The sequence below is a fragment of the Hetaerina americana genome, unplaced genomic scaffold (assembly GCF_022747635.1).
Source record: "Hetaerina americana unplaced genomic scaffold, ioHetAmer1.1.p SCAF_1, whole genome shotgun sequence".
NCBI classification, from domain to species: Eukaryota; Metazoa; Arthropoda; class Insecta; order Odonata; family Calopterygidae; genus Hetaerina; species Hetaerina americana.
In genome coordinates, this window is record NW_027286069.1 from 82,734,202 (window position 1) to 82,756,626 (window position 22,425).

Here is a 22,425-nt window from a genome sequence, read left to right on the forward strand (position 1 = left end):
TGCACCTGCTATTGCTGATATTACGGATTGCATCTGAATTATTTGCTAGTAGTCAGCTGAACCTTTTATCTTTCCAGGTTACTTTGCCCTTAGCAAATATTAAATGTTGCTCCCTATGTTCAAACTTTTGTTCAGTAACATTAAAATCAAATTGCCGAGGTCATATTAGGACTCTTTGTGGCACTTTGCCAATTTCCTTCTCTCTGAAATTTTCATTGCCAACGAGTTTTTGTTTTGTGTTGACTGACTTTTTTCTTTGCGGTATGATAATAAGTTTCAGTTTAGCAACTTACTTTCTCATATACTTATTCTTAAGTTTAAGTATATAAGTTTGTATGTAGACCTGTATGTCTTAGTGGATGAATATTTTTCGGACATTCTTGATGCTTCATTCAAAATATTGAAAAAGTAAGTATCCATGATTTTTATATCAACCTTTTAAAATCCGTTTTTATGCAAAATTTAGGTTTATACTGTACTTAGCATTTGTAAATGAAGTATTTGCATTTTGTATTTGTAATGTTTTTAAAATTGGTATGTTTATAATCATGAATGAAATTTATTTTTCGTACGTTGAGGTCATTATATGCAACATTGTATATTCATCATGTGACAACAGTTGAATGTGAAATGGTGATTTTAGTTAAAAATACCATGACATTTACCATCTTATTTCGTACTGGTACTTTTGAATTGCAGTATTTATTTGTTCTCCAGGTAGTATGCATGGTTTATATATTTCATTTTGATGCTTAATTTCGTGGTGCCCTGTTTTATACGAATTTTAATGCATGGTGCTAGAGTGATGTGAAGTCATTGAATGAGATGGGTCCATGGAACTGATCTTGCCATTTGCACTCCCTTCATCCACCGTGAATTGGTTGGTGCTTGTGTGTTTGTGGAGGCATTTATTGGTTTTGTGTGACTGCATAATTTGAATTCATGTATTTTAATTAGGTGATATGGAAAGGGGAATGCCATTCTTCATAATGGAATGTTGTGAGACATTATTGTGCACTGGTATCAGATTAACTCTCCTGTTGTGATCAGTCTCTTTGGGAGTCTGTTGTGATTAGTCATCTCAATTTTTAGAGTCCACTGAAGTTGTTTAATTTGAAATGGTTGGTAATGCTGAATACCATTCATAAAATAGATAATTTCATTATATTATCATGAAGAGGACAGTTAAGTGGCCAGGATCATTATGGATCTAGGATCAAGATTTCCAGTTAGTTGGCAGAATGTGAAACAGCATTTTACATTATTGAAATTTACTTCATTCTTCCCAAATCTTTCTCAGAGGTTGGAATGAGTAACCACTACTTGCCAATAACAACAATCCCCTCTCTTGACCCTAGTGGTACAGAAAAGAACATTGTTTTAGTACCTTTGTGTTTGTGTATCATCTTCAATAGTGTAACCCAATAAATGAAGGTGAAAAATACATCTACCTGCCTGTTAGGACTATGCCATTTCAAGACCTTTACAAACAGAAAAACACACCATTCCAAAAATGTCAATAATATTTAGCTTTATTGTATTTTTTCGTTTTTAATTTTCCCATGGCTTAGGTGGTTTTAGTTTAGTTTCTGTACACTTTATTTTGGTATTTTTCAAATATTCTTCCATGAAAACCACTTAGCTCTCATTATTCAACCATTACTCTTTTGTGGAGCTTAATCAAAATTTTAATATTCAACTTTGAAACTTAATGCAAGGCGAGTGGTCAAAATTTTGTACATACATACATGTTTCTTGTTAAATGATTGTAACTGAAATTTAACAATATTGGAATTGTTAGCTTCATAATAATATTTTGTTAATTTTTAATGTTACTGTCAGACTAAATATATCATGGTATATAGTTCATGGATAATATTAATTTGCGAATAATGCTACCGTTTCACTTTAAAGAGGGATGTGTGGCAAATGCTCCCTTCTGAGATCATTTAGAAATACATTGTTAAAAATGTAAATCCACATTTATGTAAAGGAGAGGTGTTGCTTAAAGGACCTCATCATTATTTGTTCTCTGTTATTAATTGGCTTTTTAGTTCATGTCGTTATAGACAATGGCAGTATTTATTCATTTTCATCATTTCACTCGATGTACAAGTCCTAATATTTTACATGGGCTATATAAGTAGGGACTACTAATATATCAAATTGTTTTGTATTACAGAAGGCAGCTCTTGTTCAAAACTAATATTTTTAAGTCTTGGCCACATCTAGTGATATTGGCCACACTGATATTGTGATGTTTTAAATTCATTATAAGTTGTAGTTAGGTTACATTTTTATTGTTATGGTTTTAAAACATATCAACTCTTGTACAAATGTATTATTGAGGTGTCTAAAAGACATTTTCTAAGCTTTATAGATTATAAGTTCTGAAGGATTTACCTTGCTAGTGGACCGTATAGTTGAGCTAGTTATGATGTGATGTCAATTCTTGGTTTAATACACTACCAGTGATCATTTACTGATGCTGCTCCTTGGCAACAATAGTATTGAAATTTAGTTTTTTGATTTTGTTACAGAAGGGGTTTGCAAACCTGACATTAAATAGTAATAAATAGTAAGGAAATAGTTTATAACAAACATTTATCTGAAGTGTTTGCATTAATTTTGGACGCCATACAATGTGGAGGGATTTGTGGTCCTCCGAAGAAATTTTTCACTTCTTATCTGACACACTTTAAGTGGTATGCACCCTCCTCCAGTTTATGTTCATGGAAAGTGATATTGACTGATTTTGGCAGAGTGTTTCACCATCCAATATTTTTGTTGTGTTCCAATCTTGGAAATGGATTTTTTTAAAGTTCAAAGTCTACTGATTGCCATTTTAATAGCCCTGGCAAAAGAAGTTATTCTGGAAGACCTACTGTTAAGTCTAAAGTTATAATTGAAGTACTTGAAGCTGTTATTTTGGAATTGGTCTTCAAGTTAATCTAAGTACATTAACAAATAATGATCATTTATTTCATCAAAACTCTTAGGATTAAAAACTATTGAGTTATAATAGCAGTAGGAAGTTGACAATTTGTTACCTCAAAAATCACCTATAGTTTCTTAATGTGGTTGTTTGTTGTACCCACAGATAATGGTATTGACTATTTATTATCTCAAAATATGCATCCTTGAAACATTGACTAAAATACCACTTTAGATCCACTAATAACTTTCCTGGGTCCAGAATTACTTAACATTTACTACTCAGTTGGCAATCATTTTCTTGGGAAGTCTTAATTGTTAACACTTCAGAGCGCATATCCTCTTTTGTGAAGAAATTCTTATCACCTTGTCCATATTGCTAATATCCTTGGAAAAACCACATCTCTTTGGAAGTTTCAATAACACTCCATTTTTGTTGTCATTTAGCTCATTCTTTTTCAGTGAATTGTTCACTCTGCTAGGCGATAAGGTACTCCTGGTTTACGCCTCCACATAAGGAATCCAAGCAGGAGACCCAGGCAGCCACCAACAACACACATGGAGAAACCTAATCCTGCCATTGATCCTGAAAAATAAATAATTTTGTTACATTCCTTAGTTAACTTATTCAGAACTTCATGTACAAGGAAAGTAACTGATTCCAGTGCATATTTTAATAAAAGGTGATCCATTGACATGTGCGGTAACTCATCACTCCTACAAAAGAGAAATACATGGGTACTCAGCCCAGTTAACTAGTGGAAGCATGAACATAGTGGAGGCTTGCTTCATGATTGCATAATGGTCTCTTAGCCCAGATTTCTTTTAAATTCCATAGGATAAGGGAAGGTTGTTGAATGTTATGAGAATATCAGGGAAATGGGTGAAAATATGTAAACTTGAGTGCTTTAATGAAAGTTGTAATATAATTCGAAGTGACAACTTAATTAGCCGGCCCCGGTGGCGGCGGGGTGACGTCCTCGTCTGCCATTCCAAGGGTCGCGGGTTCGATTCCCGCCTGGGGGAGTTTCCCTCCATCTAGGGCTTGGGTGTTTGTAAATGTGACCATTGTTATCGTTGTTAATAGTTCGATGTAAAGGCCAAAATGTGCTGTTTTCGGACTTATACTGAATAAATAAATAAATAAATAAATTAGTGATTGGACATTAACTCTGAGATCCAAGCTGGTTGGCACCTACCTGAATTTTCCTGGCTTTATTTTTTTTGATAATTAATTCCCTGTTATCATTGTATGTTTGTAAAATTGGAAGGAACGACATGAAATGCTCTGTAATTATGTTTATGTACAACCTACATGAAGCTTGGATCCATAAGATTTATTACATAACTTGGTGATTTTATTTTCTAACTAAATTGTGTGAATATATTTATTTTAGATTTATTTTGCATGTAAACAGCACTTATAATCTACTTTTTACTGCCATTATTTAATTATGACAATTCCATGGAAAATACCTATATTGTTTCTTCCTAAGTTACAGATAGATGATGTTGACTAGGAATGAAATGACCAATATGCTTGATGCTGTCTGAGATCAGTATGGTGCACTGCACAGTATTAATCTAGTTGTTAATTATTTGGGGTTTGAAGAGATTTTATCTGATAGTTGGGGTAGGCAGTATTGATTTTTCATGTTCTAACAAAGCAGTTTTTTTAGGAGTCATTAAATATTGAAGTGGAAATTACTTCACAAACAGGATCTTTGGCAAAACATTCTAAAATTGACGTGGAAGTTACTCAACCTTTCCCTTGTCAATAAATTTATGTTAACATATGTTGAATATGCAATTTAACACAAGTAGGAGTGTTTTGGCTTTCCAATTCTTGTTTTATAGCTTCATAATTTTTATTGGACAATTTGGATCAAATGTGACTCCAATGACTAAATGGGATGGAAGTGGAATCAAGAATCCACATTCAAATATGTTACTTTTCATCTTTGCATTATTTGCAGAGAATGAATTCCATTGTTATGTGGGAAATACTTGGACCACTGCTTAATTTTGAGATAATGCCAAATGGACTAGTTAAGGTTTGGATATCAAGTAGGTTACTTTTCAGACAGTATCATCATATAATTTAGTATTGATCTCTCTTAAATTTGGAATTCATTGCTTTATCAGTTCATTATTTAAGATGGCCTTCTTGGTTGTTATATTTTTTATTTGTGGTTATTTCCAGATTGAACTGATGTAGCCTTGTTGAACTGCCATGTTTTTTTTTGGTGCCATGGACATAATTTATAGTGTTGCAGCATCCTAGTTTTAATGCTACATTGCATTGCTTAAAATTTTTTCTATATTTTTCATAAAAAATAGTATAGTTGTGATGACAATTAAAATAAGTAGATAATGTTTACAGATTGGTACAAATTGTTTTTTAGTCATATATCGATACAAATAGGCTTCTTTATGTATAAATTTACAGGAAGGCACCACCCAAGCTTGGCACATACCCTGTATTTTGTGGAACATCCTGTGTACTCTACATATCATCATGTAAATGGAAATACCTGCTTGATTTTCCACGTAACAATTTATTGCCTAGGTTTTAATTGACAATTACCCAATAATTGATAATAAAGAATGAGATCTACATATAATATTTTTCAAATTGGAATAAGACTTAATAAGCAAGCTGAAGGGGTTGAGAGTGAATGCTAGGTTATTGGCAAGCAAAGTAGGAGTGTTTAGGTGTTGGTCCTGAGGGGAGGCATTGGGTTGAGAGGTTAAATAAAATGGGGGTTTACTGTAAAAATGATAGTGCAGAAGAGAGTCAATCAAGAAGAAATGTTGACAATTTTGAGATTGGAACAATCTCCCTTGAAAATTGTTTGAGCGCATCTAGCCAGGATTCCCTTCCTTCAAAGTGCAAGTGACTTCACTCACAACAGTTATGTTTATGGAAACCTAAAGATCATTTGATAAAATTTTATGTGAGAAAACTATTATCTACATTTCATTATGTATCATTTTCACTTTGAGTCACCTGAAACCACCTAATAAACATCCTCATTTTATAACTATGTACGCATGCATTTGCATGGCCATAAGGTTGCGAAAACATTTTTCAGCCTATCGGATAATACAACTGTCAGTGCTTGCTTGATACTCCTTGAAATGTTTAAAGAATTGAAAATTCCCTAGTCTTGTATGCTTTAATGAATTTTAGATAAGAGGCATATGCTTAGTAAAAATTTTTATCCTCAATTGGCAGCTGGGAATTATAGACTGTGCATTTGAGTTCATGTTTGGAATTGATATTAAGTGTTAAGGTTGTACCGTAGGCATTTTAGGCTGTAGTACATACTTAAAAGTGAATGGTGCATTGTGGCTTACTGGTATTTGCAGTGAGCATTTTTATCGAATGTAGGCGACAAGATTAGGGTGATGCAGAGGATGAAAGGAATTGAGCAAGATTGAAGAGAATTGCCATCCCTTGAATGTATGGTATGAGGGTTTTAAACACATATCTGAATGGGGAATATTGTGCAATTCACATAAAATATGAACTGGGGAATTAAATCCATGGATAAATCTTCACACTGCTGGAATTTTAGTCCAGAGCCAAAATATGGATAAAAGTGTCACAGTAATGTAAAACTTTTGCAATTGTAATTTTGATTTTCTTATAAATAAAATAGTGATCAGGGCTGCAGTAATTGTATCATGGTTGTTTAAAATTTTTATTCCCAAACATTCAGAATGAGAAGACTGTCTGATATCCCACCCCTGTATCAACTGCCAACGGCATTTTTCGAGAGTCAGTGGAATTAGCTTGGATATTCGACATGGTTCATGGGCAACTCCAGAGTCAATTTTTCTTTTTGTGAATTCTTTTGAATTGTCTCACCTTTGAAAAAATATCATTATTAATGTTCGTATCTTTTCCGTTTTAGCCGTTGTTTTCTTTCTTCCACCCATATAAATCGCGATGAATATTTTAATGACTGCCAAGTACAGCTTAGTGTCTCTTATTGAATTTTATTATTTACTGCTTTAATAAGGATTGGGAAACAAACATTTATTCATTGTAATAATTATATTTGTTGAAACAATTATTACTTTATGAACATTTATTGTTACCATCTTGAATGATTCCTCTTCTTGAAACGAAAAGTCGTTAGGAAACTTCAATTCTTCCATTTGAATGCAGCGCCTTAACTGGATGGGGCTATAGAGATAAAACTATTGAGTTTACATCTTTTACGGCTCCTTTCTCTGATTCAACTCATCTTAGCGGGATAAAAGGTACTTTCTATTTAAGATTTTGTGGGTGGGGATAAATAAATATGCTTATTTTAACATGATTACACAAACGTGAAATTGGTTGTTCGTAGAGGCTGGGACATGAAATGCATCACCGGTTTTACGAGTAATAAATGGAAATATGTTGGTAGTCATAAATGTATGCGGGTGGCACATTTTTTTAAGCATTAGAATAAACAAATTATTATGCTAAAGTTGGTAAAAAATGTCTATCATATTTATGTCCGACGGATTTAGTGTCATAATCGACTCTGTGATCTGACCGCCTATGTTGTCTTTCTCGTCACGACTGAGGGCATTTGCTTGATGTGAACCAACAGAGATATTTGGGACAAAGTAAAACTTCAATGAATATTAAGGTCCATATTTTCATTGGTTAGGACCATTATGATACAATAATTGGCGATCGCATTTCCTTTTCGCGTAGAAAATTTGACTTTGCGTAATCTCTTGAAACAATAACCTATTTGAAATGCGTACTGTAGACGCCCAATTCAAAAGTTTGGTAGCATAACAGTTTTATATGTTTAACAACGACAAGGAGTTAGTATACTTATCTTCATTGTTGCTTATTCATGTCTTTATAGCGATGGACCTAATTTCGATAGTTAATTACAACGTTTGAAGAAAATAATGAATATTTATTTGCTTTTTGATTGATTTAGCCACCGACTCGAGGATATCCATTTTTTGGCTGGTACATTTTATAACTCTTGTTGGAGGTGGATGTCAAAATACTTTTAAGGTAGGTACATATGTACACATTTTTTTATTGAAAGTGCATTTTATGAATCGTTTATTTGTATATGTGATGGAAATATGGTGAATGGATCACTTCTAACTTTTCAGTTTTGGTTTATTTGAAATTGTATATTCATTGTTGGTTTTCATGCTTAATGTTGTTTTCAGAACTATTTAAAAATATTTCTATGGGTAGCTTCCACACACTGCTGGACAAGATTATTTTGTTAAATATTAATAAAATTAAATAGTGGAAAAATTAATCGTAAAAGCTTGAAGAAATTAAATTTTAACTTCGGAAATAATATTCACATCCATAGGCATCATAGTCTTCCAGCAATCTGGAAATTTGTTTACCTCGATTAGGAAATGACAAGATGAACTTATCATTGATAGCCATTTGGTTGGAACCATACATATACTTCCCTCTCTTAAAAGCTCAAGTATTTTTGGCCACTGCACAAAATGCATTCCATTCGCATATATTAACTTTCTGTAGCTCTTGATTCACCAGATAGAATCAAAAGATATCACCATTAGGTAGACACCTATATCTTTGAATTCAACCCAGAGATAAGCACATTCTTATAAATTCAGTGGAGTGCCTGATGATGATGAATATGTTTTTATATGGGTAACTTGCAAAATATTTTATGAATTTTGAATATTTACATGCTGGCATGGCCCCATCATTACTGTCTCAAGCAATGATATCCCTACCAATTTGGTTCCCAAAAATTTATTTTTTTCTGGTTGTATTAATTTATCCCTCCTGTTTGTGAATGTTTCTTTGAAGGTTTGAACTACTTCGATTTTCCAAAGAGATTAATTATGTACTTACTTATGGTCTTAAGCTTTCTGAGATAAATGAGAATTTTGGTAATGTGAAAATTGCTCTGTCCAGCCGGGGATTCATGTCCGGGCAATTTTTTAGCCCATGGAATCGAATGTCATGATATAGCTCTGGAGCCTGTCAGAGTAATATAACACGATTGCTACTGAACTGCCCGCCAGCCACTGAATGCCAACACTTCGCCCTCTTAATTTTTCTTAAATTTTTTCAACTTTCTCTAATTTTTGGCATACTGGTGACTGTACAGAATTTTGGAAATGATAATTCCTTGGATTAAGGATTGGGCTCTAGAAAGTGAAAGAGGCCCATGCTACTAGTCACTTGGTTTGATTGCAGATTGCATAAGAAATGGATACAAGACTCCATACAAGTGAAGCCTTAGACCAGCCACAGGTATTCAATTCCTGTGGAATGCCAATGTCAACACTTGTCTATTCCTTTAAAGAAACTTATGTTGTTCGTGATATTCTAAATGGTAAACTTTATCAATGTATATCTAAAATGGCATTACTTCTAGTCTAGTCATATAATGGGTCTGAATCGTACTTCCTGGGTGCCCATCTCAAAAACTTAAAGGTTGATGATTGCATATAGCATCATCATTTCGATTCAATAATTAAGGATCGATTTGTCTTAAAGATGAATTAGGATGATGTATGCAATATGTCACCTCTTGTCAAAATGGTCCCATTTTAAATATTAATCATTTTGCCATTACTATTTCTTGAAGCTTATTGCAATTAATCCACTATGATAAAATTGGTACTGTAAAAACCACTGAGTGCTTCTCAGCACTTCTCACAAGATATTTACCTGCTGTGTAGCTTGTTTGTAAATACATTACTGGAGATGACCGTCTTCGTGTAAGGGGATGGAATGCTTCTGGAGTTTTCATTAGAGATCCTGGTGCAATTTGAACCACCTGCAAGAAATGCATTGCAATTAAATGAATACTACATCATACTTTATCTGCATCATGCCCTATAAGCCCCAATGTGAGGTTTGTAATGGGACCTAGTGCATGACCATATAATCATATAATCGCTAAGAATCATGGGCATATGTTTTTAAATACACATAAAATATATAAAACATATTTAAACCATGGTCGGAGGTTGAATATGGGAGGCCATTATATGAAAGATTTTTAAAAATTGTTGTTATTTTGAGCAAAATGAGTACATTCATGAAAGATGTTTCTTACCAACTGAAATGCACATTTGCTTAATCAAATCCCAAAGTTAAGTGTGTATATGATAAAGTTGATGTGCTAATACCGCTGTAGTTGTGAATTGCTATATTATAATTTAATACATAAATACAAGTATTTACACAGGTTCATTACAATTATATTTTTAGTGAATTATGGCTCTCATTTGGTAACCTACTCCCAATCCTTATTTATGATATCTTCCTGTTGCTTAATCACAAAAATTTATTCGGTTTTACTTAGACATTAGTATGTATTAAGATTTCAGAACATTAGGCATTCATTAAATATGCATTTGCTTGAAGGATGCATTATCAATAAAACCTCAACTATTAATCGCAAGAATTAAGACTTAAAATAACAAATGGCTCATGGAATATTTTTTTGATTTGAGAGAAATAACTTAAAGGTTTTTGAGAGATGGAACTTTGTATTGTTTTGTAATCACTATAAATGTTACAAAAATATTTAATTTTGCCTCAAGATTTTGCCAGTATATGTTTTAAGTTGTAATGCTGGTTCAGCTTCTTGAATCAGACCCACCTTCTGTCTCTGGGCTCCCAGTGCTATGCGGAGGGGTACCTCATGACGTCGTGTTATTCCACGAAGCATTTGAAAAGCATCAGTAAGACTCAGCTGTGGACGAGGCTGCTCTACAGGGCCTGTTACTCCTGGAGCTTCCAGAAGTACAAACCAAACATGGGTTACTGGGCCCACTGTTCCCTCATCATCCCCTGAAGTCCCATGACTGCCTATTCCACTGGAGAGCTGAAAGTTTGAAAAAGATATATTTGTTGTGGCAAGTTAATTTTTCCCTATATTATTTTTTGAACAATTTTATAGTATAATAGCCATTAGTTCTAGTAGTGATTTTATCCTAGAAAAATTACTGTTGACCTAAACATTAAAAATAAGTTAATAGTTGAGAACAAAAATAGATTATAAGAATGATACTTTGTAATTATAAATACTGGTAGGATGAGTCTGTAGGAGAAGGCACTTGGTTGCTGACATTATACCCATAATTCTTTCTTGGACATAGGAGTTTTTTTAAACCCTCGTGGATATACCTGTTAACTCTAATTAATTTAGTGACAACCAAATGATTCTTAAAACTTCTTAAACATTCTAAAAAGAAAACTATAAAAAGGTAGAGTGTTACTTATTAGCAAAGTTTAGAATGTAAAATGCTACTACTACTTTTTTATAGCACTTAGCATAAAACAGTGTGAAACTTCAACTCCATGAGGTAACAACTGTACTCAAAGACCTTATAAAAGATTTTTTATTACAGATTTAGTGTTAATACAATAAATGCATTACTTAATTAATGTGGTGTCTTAAAAGTCATTAATATGTACTAAAGCACATTACTGAAGCAAATGTAGCCCTATGGCAAAGCCTTTTGCAAGCATTGAATGCCAATTATCAGTGAACTTTATCAATCATGTAGTTTATACATGAATCATTACCAATTATGCATATAATTACTTGAGAAACCATGGCAATTTTGCTGAGTTGTGTGAGCAATCTTACTTTGATGTCTAGTCCTCAAAGAAAAGGAAAAGGATAACAATGGTTTCGCTCCACCCTTCCTCCTTTCCCATCCATCCCTAATGGCACAACACCTTGGCTGTCGGTTGCCTCCCATAAATCTAATGGTAATTACTACTACTCAATTACAACTACTATTTATTACCCCTGACGGTACAGCTCTAGGGGTCAATGGGACCTGCTCATACATTACTCTTCCCCTCCTTGGGACATTCCCACTCTTTGTTCATCGATTCTCAATCTGACCTCTAGGATGATGACTACTTGCACTCTAACGTGGTATACATCTTTGTTAATTATGTAGATATGAAGTTTTATCTGCATAAATTACATATATTTTTCCATTTATACTTATATTAGATAGAACTGCCTAAATACAGTATTTATGACCCGTGTAATTTGTGTATGAGCTAATTGTGAGCTAAATCAGAAAATTCGCAGAATTTATGAATTCATTACGATTTTTTGGGTGTGCATAATATGTTTTAGAAATAAGTTAAAGATAGGAGTAAATTATTATCCCTTCTTTTCACTCAGGCTCCTCACATTGTCAAATTTCATATTTGTATCTGATGAGTATTAAGGATTGAAATTAATGGTTTGTTTGGTAACATTGTTTAAGAAGTATATTTTACTAGCAAATTTAAAACAAATTTGCCATTAATGTAGTCAGGTGGTGCTTTAATGAACAAACTGATTGTATAATTGCTAAATTAAGTGCTTGTAGAAATTCAGAAAGTCTGTATAATTTGTTTTGAAAAGGGGAATTAATAGTTTGAGAAAGCATAATAGTAGTACTAGATGATATATTAATGCATTTTATGTGTGGTGGATTAGTCATGCCTTACCGTTAATTGGCTGACACGTAGGGGTGTAACTCCAGCTATACCAGCAATGGCTCTTCTCAAAGACTCTCTTGCAGATTCCATGCTGTACTGCACCAAATCCTCATATTTCACTAAAAATAAAGTAATTGAATTTTTTAAATTCCAGCCTATTGGTAAACTGTTCATTGAACTTATACTTAAATTAGACATTGTTTGATTATTCAGGTACTTTTTTGAGAAATATTTATACCATGCTATGCCGTGGAAATTTTATGTTGTATTTCTAAAATTGTTTGGTAGAACCAAACCATCTAAGGTTACATTAAATTCTCAAAGGTTGTCGTGGAAAATGAAAATGTGCTTAATTTTTATGACATTTAAAATAAGAAAAAATCTAAATTCAGTGTCATGCACTTTCAGATTAAGTGGCATCTTTACAAATATACTTGTAATGTTGAAAAGGGAAATTAATGGATGACTACATATTTGAAGGATTGTAGCATTATTTAATTATAACTTTTGGATGAAGATTTGTCAATCTTATATTGCATATGAGGTTAATTATTATAATTGAGATAGGGGTTGTTGATAACAAATTCATGGTGTACAGAAATTTTTCATAAAATTCAAATCATTAGAACATTTGCCTTGCGTTTAAGGAATTGGAAAGTGTAGATGAAAATTTAGATTGACAGTCAACAGAAGGTAATAAATTGTATTGACTCACTTTCTGGGGTCGAAAGTATTTTTAGCACCATATAAAATACCGCCCTGGTGAAGATTTGAAAAAGCTTGCTATCCTCCCATTCTTTCCTGAGCCATCTTAAAGTAGATTTTTAATGCTTTTTTGGCTCATTGTTTTATTGATATAAATTATCTTTTTTGAATCAATGATGATAATCTTGACTCTCTTTAATGAATGTCTCTGAAATTATCTCCCTTGAAAGATATATGTACATAATTAATATAATGTTGCTGTTATGCATATAAAGTTGAGCTTTATCTTTATTAATAGCCAAAACACTGACAAATGCTTAGACAGGAACACCTTGTGTTTTTTTAAAGTCAAAGTAAACAAATAAGTGGCAAGAAGAATATGTATCTATCTAATCTCAATTTGAACAAACTCTATATAGCTTACATTATTTGCATAAAATGGCTATGTAATACCTACTACCCACTACCCAGCTACCCACACATATTTTTCCAGAGGAAAAGTTCAAAATTTCTGTAAAATTTCACAAAAATAAGTACATTTATTAATCCTTAAGACTGAATGTATTTAATTATTGAAAACAAAATTTAGGTTGAATTTGCTCATTATAATTATTTAATGTGTCAAAAATACAAATGGCCTATGCTAAACTTTTGTATCCATATAAAATCTTTTATTGTGTAAAAAGTAAGTTATTATTCATTGGTTGTACATCCTATTGCAGTAGGGATTCAGAGGTCCCATAAAAATATAATTGAATTATGAACTTCTTTTACAAGTAAAGAACACCTTTTATCCTTACAACCTTGCCTCTTCAGTTCGGCATAGTTTATGAAAACTAGGAGATAGTTCTAGTTCATTGGTACAGAGAGAGAGAAACTGGCTCCCCTATTATGAACATGAGTAAGTAGGTATTTAACATGCTGCAGGGCTGAGTGTGCACCACAGCTTTAAACCAATATTTGAGATGAAGACCGAATTTTTATATTAAATTTGTCTTAAATGCTCTTGAGAATTGGCAATTTGTCTCATTGGAAATGGATTGGGAAAATTTTGTATGATAGGATTTTAAGGCATAAGAAGAAGAGTGCTGCTGCTGGCACTAGTTAAATCTTATTGAAGTGAATGAAGAGGTATACAGTTTAACATCCCTTTCAATGTCTCTGTCACCATCAGGGATCTAATTTCCTAGGTCTCAGGGGTTTAGGGTCCTAAAGAGAATGGTGTATGGGGTGGCATATGGTATCATAACAACTGTAATTCAAGAAGAGAAAAATGGGAGGCAAGTGAGAGATAGAGTACATGTGGAGCTTGGAGCACTGCACTTGAAGTGTTATTCATAGAGCTGCCAAGTAGGGAATGGGGTATCCTTGGTGCTTAATCTCATAACTTCAACCTGTAAGCCATCACAAAGGCATATGGCTGGGTGTGTGACATCACCAGCCATTAAATTGGTGCCATTACTATTTCTTATCATTAAATTTTGGGTAGTTTGGATTTTCATAACTTTTTTCCACGATTATGGTTATGGAAAGTGTAAGGGAAAAATGATTTCTTTTATAGACATATTTGACAATCAATTTCCGTTAACTTTTTATTGCCTCTTAGTTTTAGTGATGAATACAATCATCGTACTTTCTCGGGTTTTCAAATAGGAATTTCCGAAAATTGTATGTTGCCTTCTCTTTTTTGATAACTGTGTTTCACTAAATGAGCAGCTTTTTTCTCGTAATACTTTCTCTTTGTTCATAATCTTGTTTTACAAAATGAGCAGCTGTTTTCTGTCTTCCATTCTAGGTCCTTAAGAGCATGTCCCGAATTCTCAATTTCTACTGAAAATAATACCCTCTTTAACCTTTTTCTTTGGAGTACATACTGTCCTACTACACATTTGTTTTATGAATCCAAGTTTCTTCCCATTTGATAAAAGAACATTTCAAAATATTTTGCCCATATAGGTCTAATATTTGATTGGCTGATTGGATGTTGATGTAAGTATTTTTAGATTCAGAAGGTGCTACAGTATCCCTCTTTTCTTCCACTTCCACAAAAGCGCATGTGTAGAGTACTGATTGATCAGCCATTTTCAACTGTTTTTGCCACAAATACAATAAAAGTATGATTTTACATTATAGCACATGTACATTATCATTACAATCGCCTTAATTCACAACCTTACACAGGCTTGAATACAATAACTTTTGATATTTCTATGAGTATCATTGAACACATCAGTAGTCAATCTTCAAATGAAAATCTTTATTACAGTACCATATTGGGTCCAACTTTCTTACCTATGCCAAAGAAACTAGCATCAATAATATTGATTATAAATATCAAATCATTAAAGATTTAAATTCTTAATAAATTTGAATCAGTAAAATCAGTCTTTTCCATATGTTTTCTTGATGCTACTATTCCATTGTTTCCATGTCCATTCAAGCGTAGAAGGCAATGGAAAATAATTTTGTCTAAGTTTACTAATATTTTTGAGCAATTGACTTACCTAATAAAGAAAGTCGCAAAAATAACCGGTTGATTCGATCTAGGCAGGGTGCCACATCAAAATGAGACCACCCAGGATGCCCTGTCTTGTAGGCAACATAATGTGTGGTGGCAACTTCAGAGAATGTCCAGGAATTTTCCTGTGAATTAAATGTGCACATATCAAATGATAAATTAATAAATATTGCGAGATAATATTTTAAGTCAGGCATATTATTATTTTTCAGTAATGAATTGTTTAGGCATCTATCGTTTTAAACTTAAAGAGCTTTCTTAATGTGCATATAAACTATTGTTTAAATAGCAATATGCATTAGGATACTTGCATATGACATGAGAGTGTTTTTATTACAAATGCCATTAACATGCCCATATTTTGACATGGTGTATTATCTAGAGTTGGGAGCTGAAAAAGGAAGGGTAGCAGACATTAATAGTGATATAATTTATTAAGTTGGTGGCTAAAGCATAGGAGTGATGAACACAACCAGTAGGGATAGTTGAGTGCTGGGTGGTAATCTTGAAATAGTTTCTCACTTCTATTAAATCTTTTTAATAATTATTACAATTGGGTGTAAAGATTCACCAGGAAGTTTTGCATTTCATAGACACATATATAATTCATTTTACAATAGTTAATAGAACAGCTAAGTGACCATAAAACCTATCATAATTTCAAATTGTTTAATGTAAATAAGGGTGCTCTGCTCTCTAATAAGCCATTTAAGTCAGCGTTGTGGAGTGAAAGTTCAAGGGTGACTATAAAATCTTTCAAATTCAAATGCAATGGTGAATCAATGTGAGTTTTTTGAATCAACCAGAATTGAAATTAAATTGATGCATTAAAATTGAAACATTTACTCACATCGGCAATAATGAATATAAATGGCATTCATGTTAATGCTAGGGATCCTTGCTATACAAAGAGGAATAGTCATGGTCGTGCATTGTAACCATAAAATCCACATCATTGCTAAAACTCTTTTCATCTCTGCCTTTTTCTGATTGAAGCCAAATTGTCCAAAATGGCTTCATATTAGTGTGGACTGTTTTACTCTCTAGGCTCAAGTGAGTGGCAGACGCAGCAAAAATTTATTATCAATGACCTTTGAACAAATTGCTAATAGTCTTGTATGCGTGTTACAAATTAAATCCATTAATGTTTCATCTGTGGGGATGAAATTTTGCCAAGTAACTTCCTAAGGCCCAGAATTAACAAAGTCTAATTATTCTTTTTGGCAGTCTGATATTTTAAGGTGGGTTTTGGATGGGCACAGACTAATAAACTTATAAAATTTAATACAACTAGACTAAACACAGCCAGTAGTGCTGCTATATTAATCATATTAATTATTGTTATTATTATGGCAGTCTAATAGTTAAGGTAGGCTTTGGATGGACTGTCTAAGCACCAATGTATTACAAATCCTTTGTTTAGCATAATTAATACAGCATCACTTGAAAATTTTAGGAAATGAAATTGTTCCTGTATTTATTCCTTATTTGAACCTGATGCCAAACTTGAGGAATGCTGAGTAAATTTGCTAATAGCAGATAAATGACAATTAAATTTCATTTTAAATGAATTTTGACTATACACCACCAAATGAATTTTTAACTGACGACATTTAAAAGGTATTAGCATAAAACATAGAATAATTGAGAAAAGAATGAATCAAAGTATTTTGAATTAATTGAAGCATTTGGGAAGTAAGTTTATGAGAACTAGATTTTTTTAAATAAAATAAGCATTTGAGTTACTGGACGAGAGAATGTTACTTTAAATTAAACATTGTACATGACACCAGTAGGCACTGACATTTCACTTCAGTAGCTGTAGATCTGCTATTGACAAGAGCATTTCCACACTTTATTACGTATGGTAATTAACCATATAAATCTCATTTATATTGCATATTAATTAGTTTGTTTTGAGTTGCTCATCTTACCTGAGGAAGATATAATTATATATGAATTGAGAAAAATAGTAAAAATATGTATGCTTTAATAAAGTATTTTTGTTAGAATTGAGGTAGCAACTTAAGTGAAAGGTAGAGCAGTCCTTTCATACCTTTCTATTTACTCATGTGTTAAATATCAGGAAGAAAAAAAATTCTTTAAGTTTCACAAAGAAGGAAAACTGAAATGATAACCAGAGTCAAATTAGAAGTCTTGTTCATTTGAAAAAAAATGATTTTGTATTAAGTTTTTTCTTTAATAAACATATTAACATCAGAAAACATTTAATATAAAAATTTGAACTTTTATTAGGTCTCATATTGAAAATTCTCTTGTGCTTAGGGCCATCTTTCAAGTTAATAAATATACTACTACCTGAAAGATTGTCTGAGAATTACTCATTTTATATAAGTAAGGTTTTTGGATCTCTCTAAATCTCTCTTTATTGTCTTGAGACAAAGGTAAAATATATTGAAACTAACCGTAGGAGCAGAATATGTAGCAATGCCAATAGGAACTCGCTGGACTTGACCAAGGTCTTCAGTCTCCACTGTCCAGTCTTTGTGTGAAAGAAACACTTCTACAGTTGAGTATTCTCCCATTCCATATTTTATGGACCGTCCCCCACTCATCCCTTCTACTGTGCCATCATCTGAGTGACCTCTCTTATCCTCTACAACATCTTGAATATTACCAGTGTCTCTGCGCCTGTTAGCAGCCACCCATACATCACAAACCACACCTCGAACATCTCTCTGTAAATTAGATTTTGTAAAGCATTAGTTAAGAATAGAAATCTATGCTAAGTGCATTATGTGTGTCATAATGCTTAATTTCATTGTATTTGAAAGTTATACTTGGGGCATGCTGTGTGCACTTTAGTGACAATTTTTAGAATTTATGTAGTGCATTAAGAAAAATTAATTAAATTGCAAATGAACCAATGTTACCACATAATTGGCCGGTAATATTGCTGCCATCTCTTCATTCTGTACATGATTTTAAATAAATAGCATCATGTACCTTCATGGAACTTTACATTGTTAGATAGGCTATGGGGATGAAAAAGTTAAGATGAAGTGTTTATTTCACAGTAAATATGTATTTGGCCACATTTAGAATGTGCTGTAGGTATTTGGAACTCAGGGGACAAATTGGTTATATAAAAGATAATTATAATGATTGTGGTTTTATAGCTATTTCAGTATTTATTGGGGACTGTTGTTGTTTAAATGAATAACTTCAAACATATGATGAAAGCCTGCTGGTTTTGCATGTATTTTATGTCATTCACTCAATATAAATTAACGACTCCCAATTTATTAACATAAATATGTCATAATTTGTTAAAATGTTAATGTACTTCACCACTATTCTAATTTTTTTAAGTAAATCTTTTCAATTCATAGGAAAAACTGCAAAGATAGTTCATTAGATTTGGCAATTTGTTAATTTATATAGGAACTAGGAGTAGTAGTTTTTAGGGGAGGCGACCGACAGCTAAGGTCATTTGCGCCATAGGGGATGGACAGGAAAGGATGAAGGGTGGAGAGAAACCCGGCGTCGGCATTAGCCTACTCTTTACGAAAGGCGCCAAAGGGTCCACAGTTTAACATCCCATCCGACGGACGGTGTACTCACTCAAAATGCCCTCCACGAAGCACCTCAAGTAGGGATCGAGATACCTCTGAAAAATATTCAACACCGCCGGGATTTGAACCCGCGCCCTCAGGGTGGGAAGCCAGTACGTTAGCCCCCGCACCATCTCGATCCCCAGGAACTAGGATGAGAGCCCCTCAAGTCCCAAAGAAATTAAATCAATTGAACTTTTAGAAAGAATAATCAAGGTTACTTAAGACACTAATGTAATTATTAGACTTCATGCTTAATTTTTTGATTAGAATACACTTATCAATTGACAAAAAACCTCCCAAAATGATGGATATGAATACTCATTCTTTTCTAACACTATCTGTGATCACAAAAATAACCTAATTTGAATACTTCAACATAGTTGGACTAGTTAAGCCTGCAGGAAAAGCAAAAGTTGTATTTTTACTTTAAATTAATGATCATTTAATGTAACAGGCTAATAATTCGTTAATGTTCCAAAGACCCATCCAGCGCAAGTGTATTTTTCTATTACAGGGTTGAATTCCTGACATGGTTTTGTCAAAGTGGGATTAATGGAGTACAAATGTATCAAGAGATGAGTTTGCTGCTTGCATTTTGTAGTAATTGCTTTCATGTGCATAATGACAATAGAAATGCATTGCCTCACCAGTCCCCAGTATACAAAGTCCTCTCTGGCAGCATGCTGTAGAAGCTCTTGAGCATGGCGAAGGCGGATTCGTGTAGTGGTGTCAACATCAGAGGAGGATCCAGTGGAGAATGTTGATGTTGAGGCAGGTGCTGGGGCTGCATCTGGGGAATCTGTTGGTATAGGCCCAATGGAGCAGTTTCCTGTGCGTTCATTTATTCGGTATTGCACTCCAGTCTTGAAGTCGTGTACAATTCGATAGCTGTCTCCGGGTGGTGCCAAACCAGTCTGCGGGTGTAATTGAATAAATTAATTAAATTCATTTGGTGGTAAAGGGCCTATAAAAGTCTTGTATTTAATTCATTCCATTACTAAAATTAGGATTCCTGAAAGTGAAAGGCATAGAAGTGGTACAGAAGGCACTGAAGAGGATTGAATTAGTTAGAATAGGGACTTGAAATGTTAGAACAATGTTGAGGACATGAAAATCAGTAAACATAAAGCGAGAAATGGAGAGAGGAAATGCAGATATTTTAGGGCTGTGTGAGGTGAGGTGAAAGGTTAGCAAGGGGGATAACTGGAGTGATAAATATTGAGAAATATACTGCAGAGGCCAAAATAGCCATAGGTAGATGGACATAATATTGAACAAAAAGTTAGGGAGAGGAGTGGTAAAAATGGAACAAGTGACTGATAGATTATTATTAGCAGGAGTAAAAGCTAAACCAATGAACTTAGTCTTTGTTCAAGTATGCATGCAGTGAAGCAATCATAGGGAGGAAGAAGTTGATAGGGTATACATTCAGTTTTAGGACATAATCATGGCTGTTCCTGGAGGGAAACATTTGATAGTGATGGGGATTGGAATGAGACAGTTGGTGAAGGAAGGTATGGTGATGAGGTGGGGAATTATGGTTTAGGGACTAGGAATGACAGTGGGGAGAAAGCAATTGAATTTTACAAAAGAGTAGGAAAAAGGGTTAAACCATAATGAACTCTTGATTTAAACATCACAATAGGTATATGAATACATTTAATATACCTGGGGATTAAGAGAGCACTATAAGACATCTGTGTAAGAAATATTGGATGTCTTATTTCAAATGCACCTAAAATGGTAATTAGGAGCATTATGAAGAGGATGGAGAGAAGGGAAAATGATTACCTAGGGATGATGCTTGTGTGCAGGAAGGGAAGAGGCACTTATGATACTGTAGCAGTGATTAGGTCACTAATGGTGGAGAGCATAAAATACAGTTGGGTTGTATTTGTTTGTAGCGTTTTGGTGGAATAATTGGAGCAAAGTTAATGAGCTTATTGCAGAAAATATGGATGTATGTATGTGGAGTATATCGGGGGGATAGGTGACATATATGTAACCTGCACATATCTCAGACTTCCCTGATGAATTTGACAAATTGAGAGTTGCCATGGGAGAAATACATCAAGTACAATCAAGTTGTATTTGTATAAAATATATTTGTAGACTTTGAGGTGTTTGATTGAGTAAACCCGGTAGACTTAATGAATTTCACAGAAAATAGGAGTAGATTGGAGGGATGGGAAACCTATCCACAAAGTGTACATGTCTGACTGCTCAGATATGAATGGCAGATGGAGAGTCAGGATGGGCAGTGTTAAGAAGGGAGGTGATGGAGGAGAGGGCGCCATCACCCTTAATTTTCAACATATGTAGAGGAAATGATTAAAATAGCATTGAAGGAGCTGGAGATCAGAATGTATGTTGGTCAATCGATGGGTTTTGGTCATTGCTGGGTGAATTATGAGGGCAGTTTTTTTTCAACCTACGATGGGCCATAAAAAAATACAAGTGAATATTAAAGAATTATTTTACTAGTAAAAGTTTAGCGCCCTTATGGTTTCTTTTCAACATAATCACTGTAATGATTGAGGTATTTGTCAAACCTGTGGTCAAGCTTTACAAAACCTTCTTCATAAAATGTTGCAGCCAATGAATTTAAATGAGCCTTGACGTTGTCTTGAAGCTCCTTATTGGTTGGGAAGCGCTGCCTTCCCAGCTAATTCTTCCATTCAGGGAAAAGATGGAAGACACTCGGCGCTAGGTCGGGATTGTATGGCCGGTGATCAAAAATGTCCCATTGAAATTGCTCAAGGAGCCATTTCATCAAACCAGCACTGTGAGGACTGGTGTTGTCATGGATCAGAACAATTCTAGAAGTCAGCATGCCTCTTCTTTTGTTTTGAATGACTCTCCTCAATCGTCGTAACATTTCACGTTAAACAGCTGCATTACTCATTGTCCCCAGCTGAATGGACTTAAAAAGCAACGCATCTTTTTGGTCCCAAAGCACAGTAGCCATAACCTTTCTGTTGTTGAAGGTTTGCTTGATTTTTCTTTGTTTATTTGGTGAAATTGTGTTCATTCACTGTTATGGTTGTTGCTTTGTTTTGGGTGTGTCAAATTGAATCTACGTCTTATCTTTGGTCGCAATTGATTTTAAAAAGTCTTCTCTTTCAGTGGCATAACAGTCAAGGAACATCAAAGCTGAAGCCATTAAGTGAGTTTGGTGGTTGTCAGTCAACATTTTTGGGACC

General features: G+C 33.7%; 1 protein-coding gene across 2 annotated transcripts in view; it reads right to left on the reverse strand.

The window, feature by feature from the left end:
• Positions 1-100: 100 nt before the first annotated feature.
• Positions 101-22,425, reverse strand: part of LOC139694114 (uncharacterized) — a 94,606-nt gene continuing 72,281 nt past the window's right edge. For both annotated transcript variants that reach the window (XM_071592547.1, XM_071592555.1), the window contains exons 8-14: positions 19,870-20,136; positions 18,071-18,343; positions 15,631-15,769; positions 12,431-12,540; positions 10,572-10,796; positions 9,632-9,740; positions 101-3,520 (exon numbers count right to left, since the gene is read on the reverse strand). In XM_071592547.1, the coding sequence (XP_071448648.1) occupies positions 3,405-3,520; positions 9,632-9,740; positions 10,572-10,796; positions 12,431-12,540; positions 15,631-15,769; positions 18,071-18,343; positions 19,870-20,136 (1,239 nt within the window). In that variant the 3' untranslated portion in view covers positions 101-3,404. The remainder of the gene's footprint in view (positions 3,521-9,631; positions 9,741-10,571; positions 10,797-12,430; positions 12,541-15,630; positions 15,770-18,070; positions 18,344-19,869; positions 20,137-22,425) is intronic.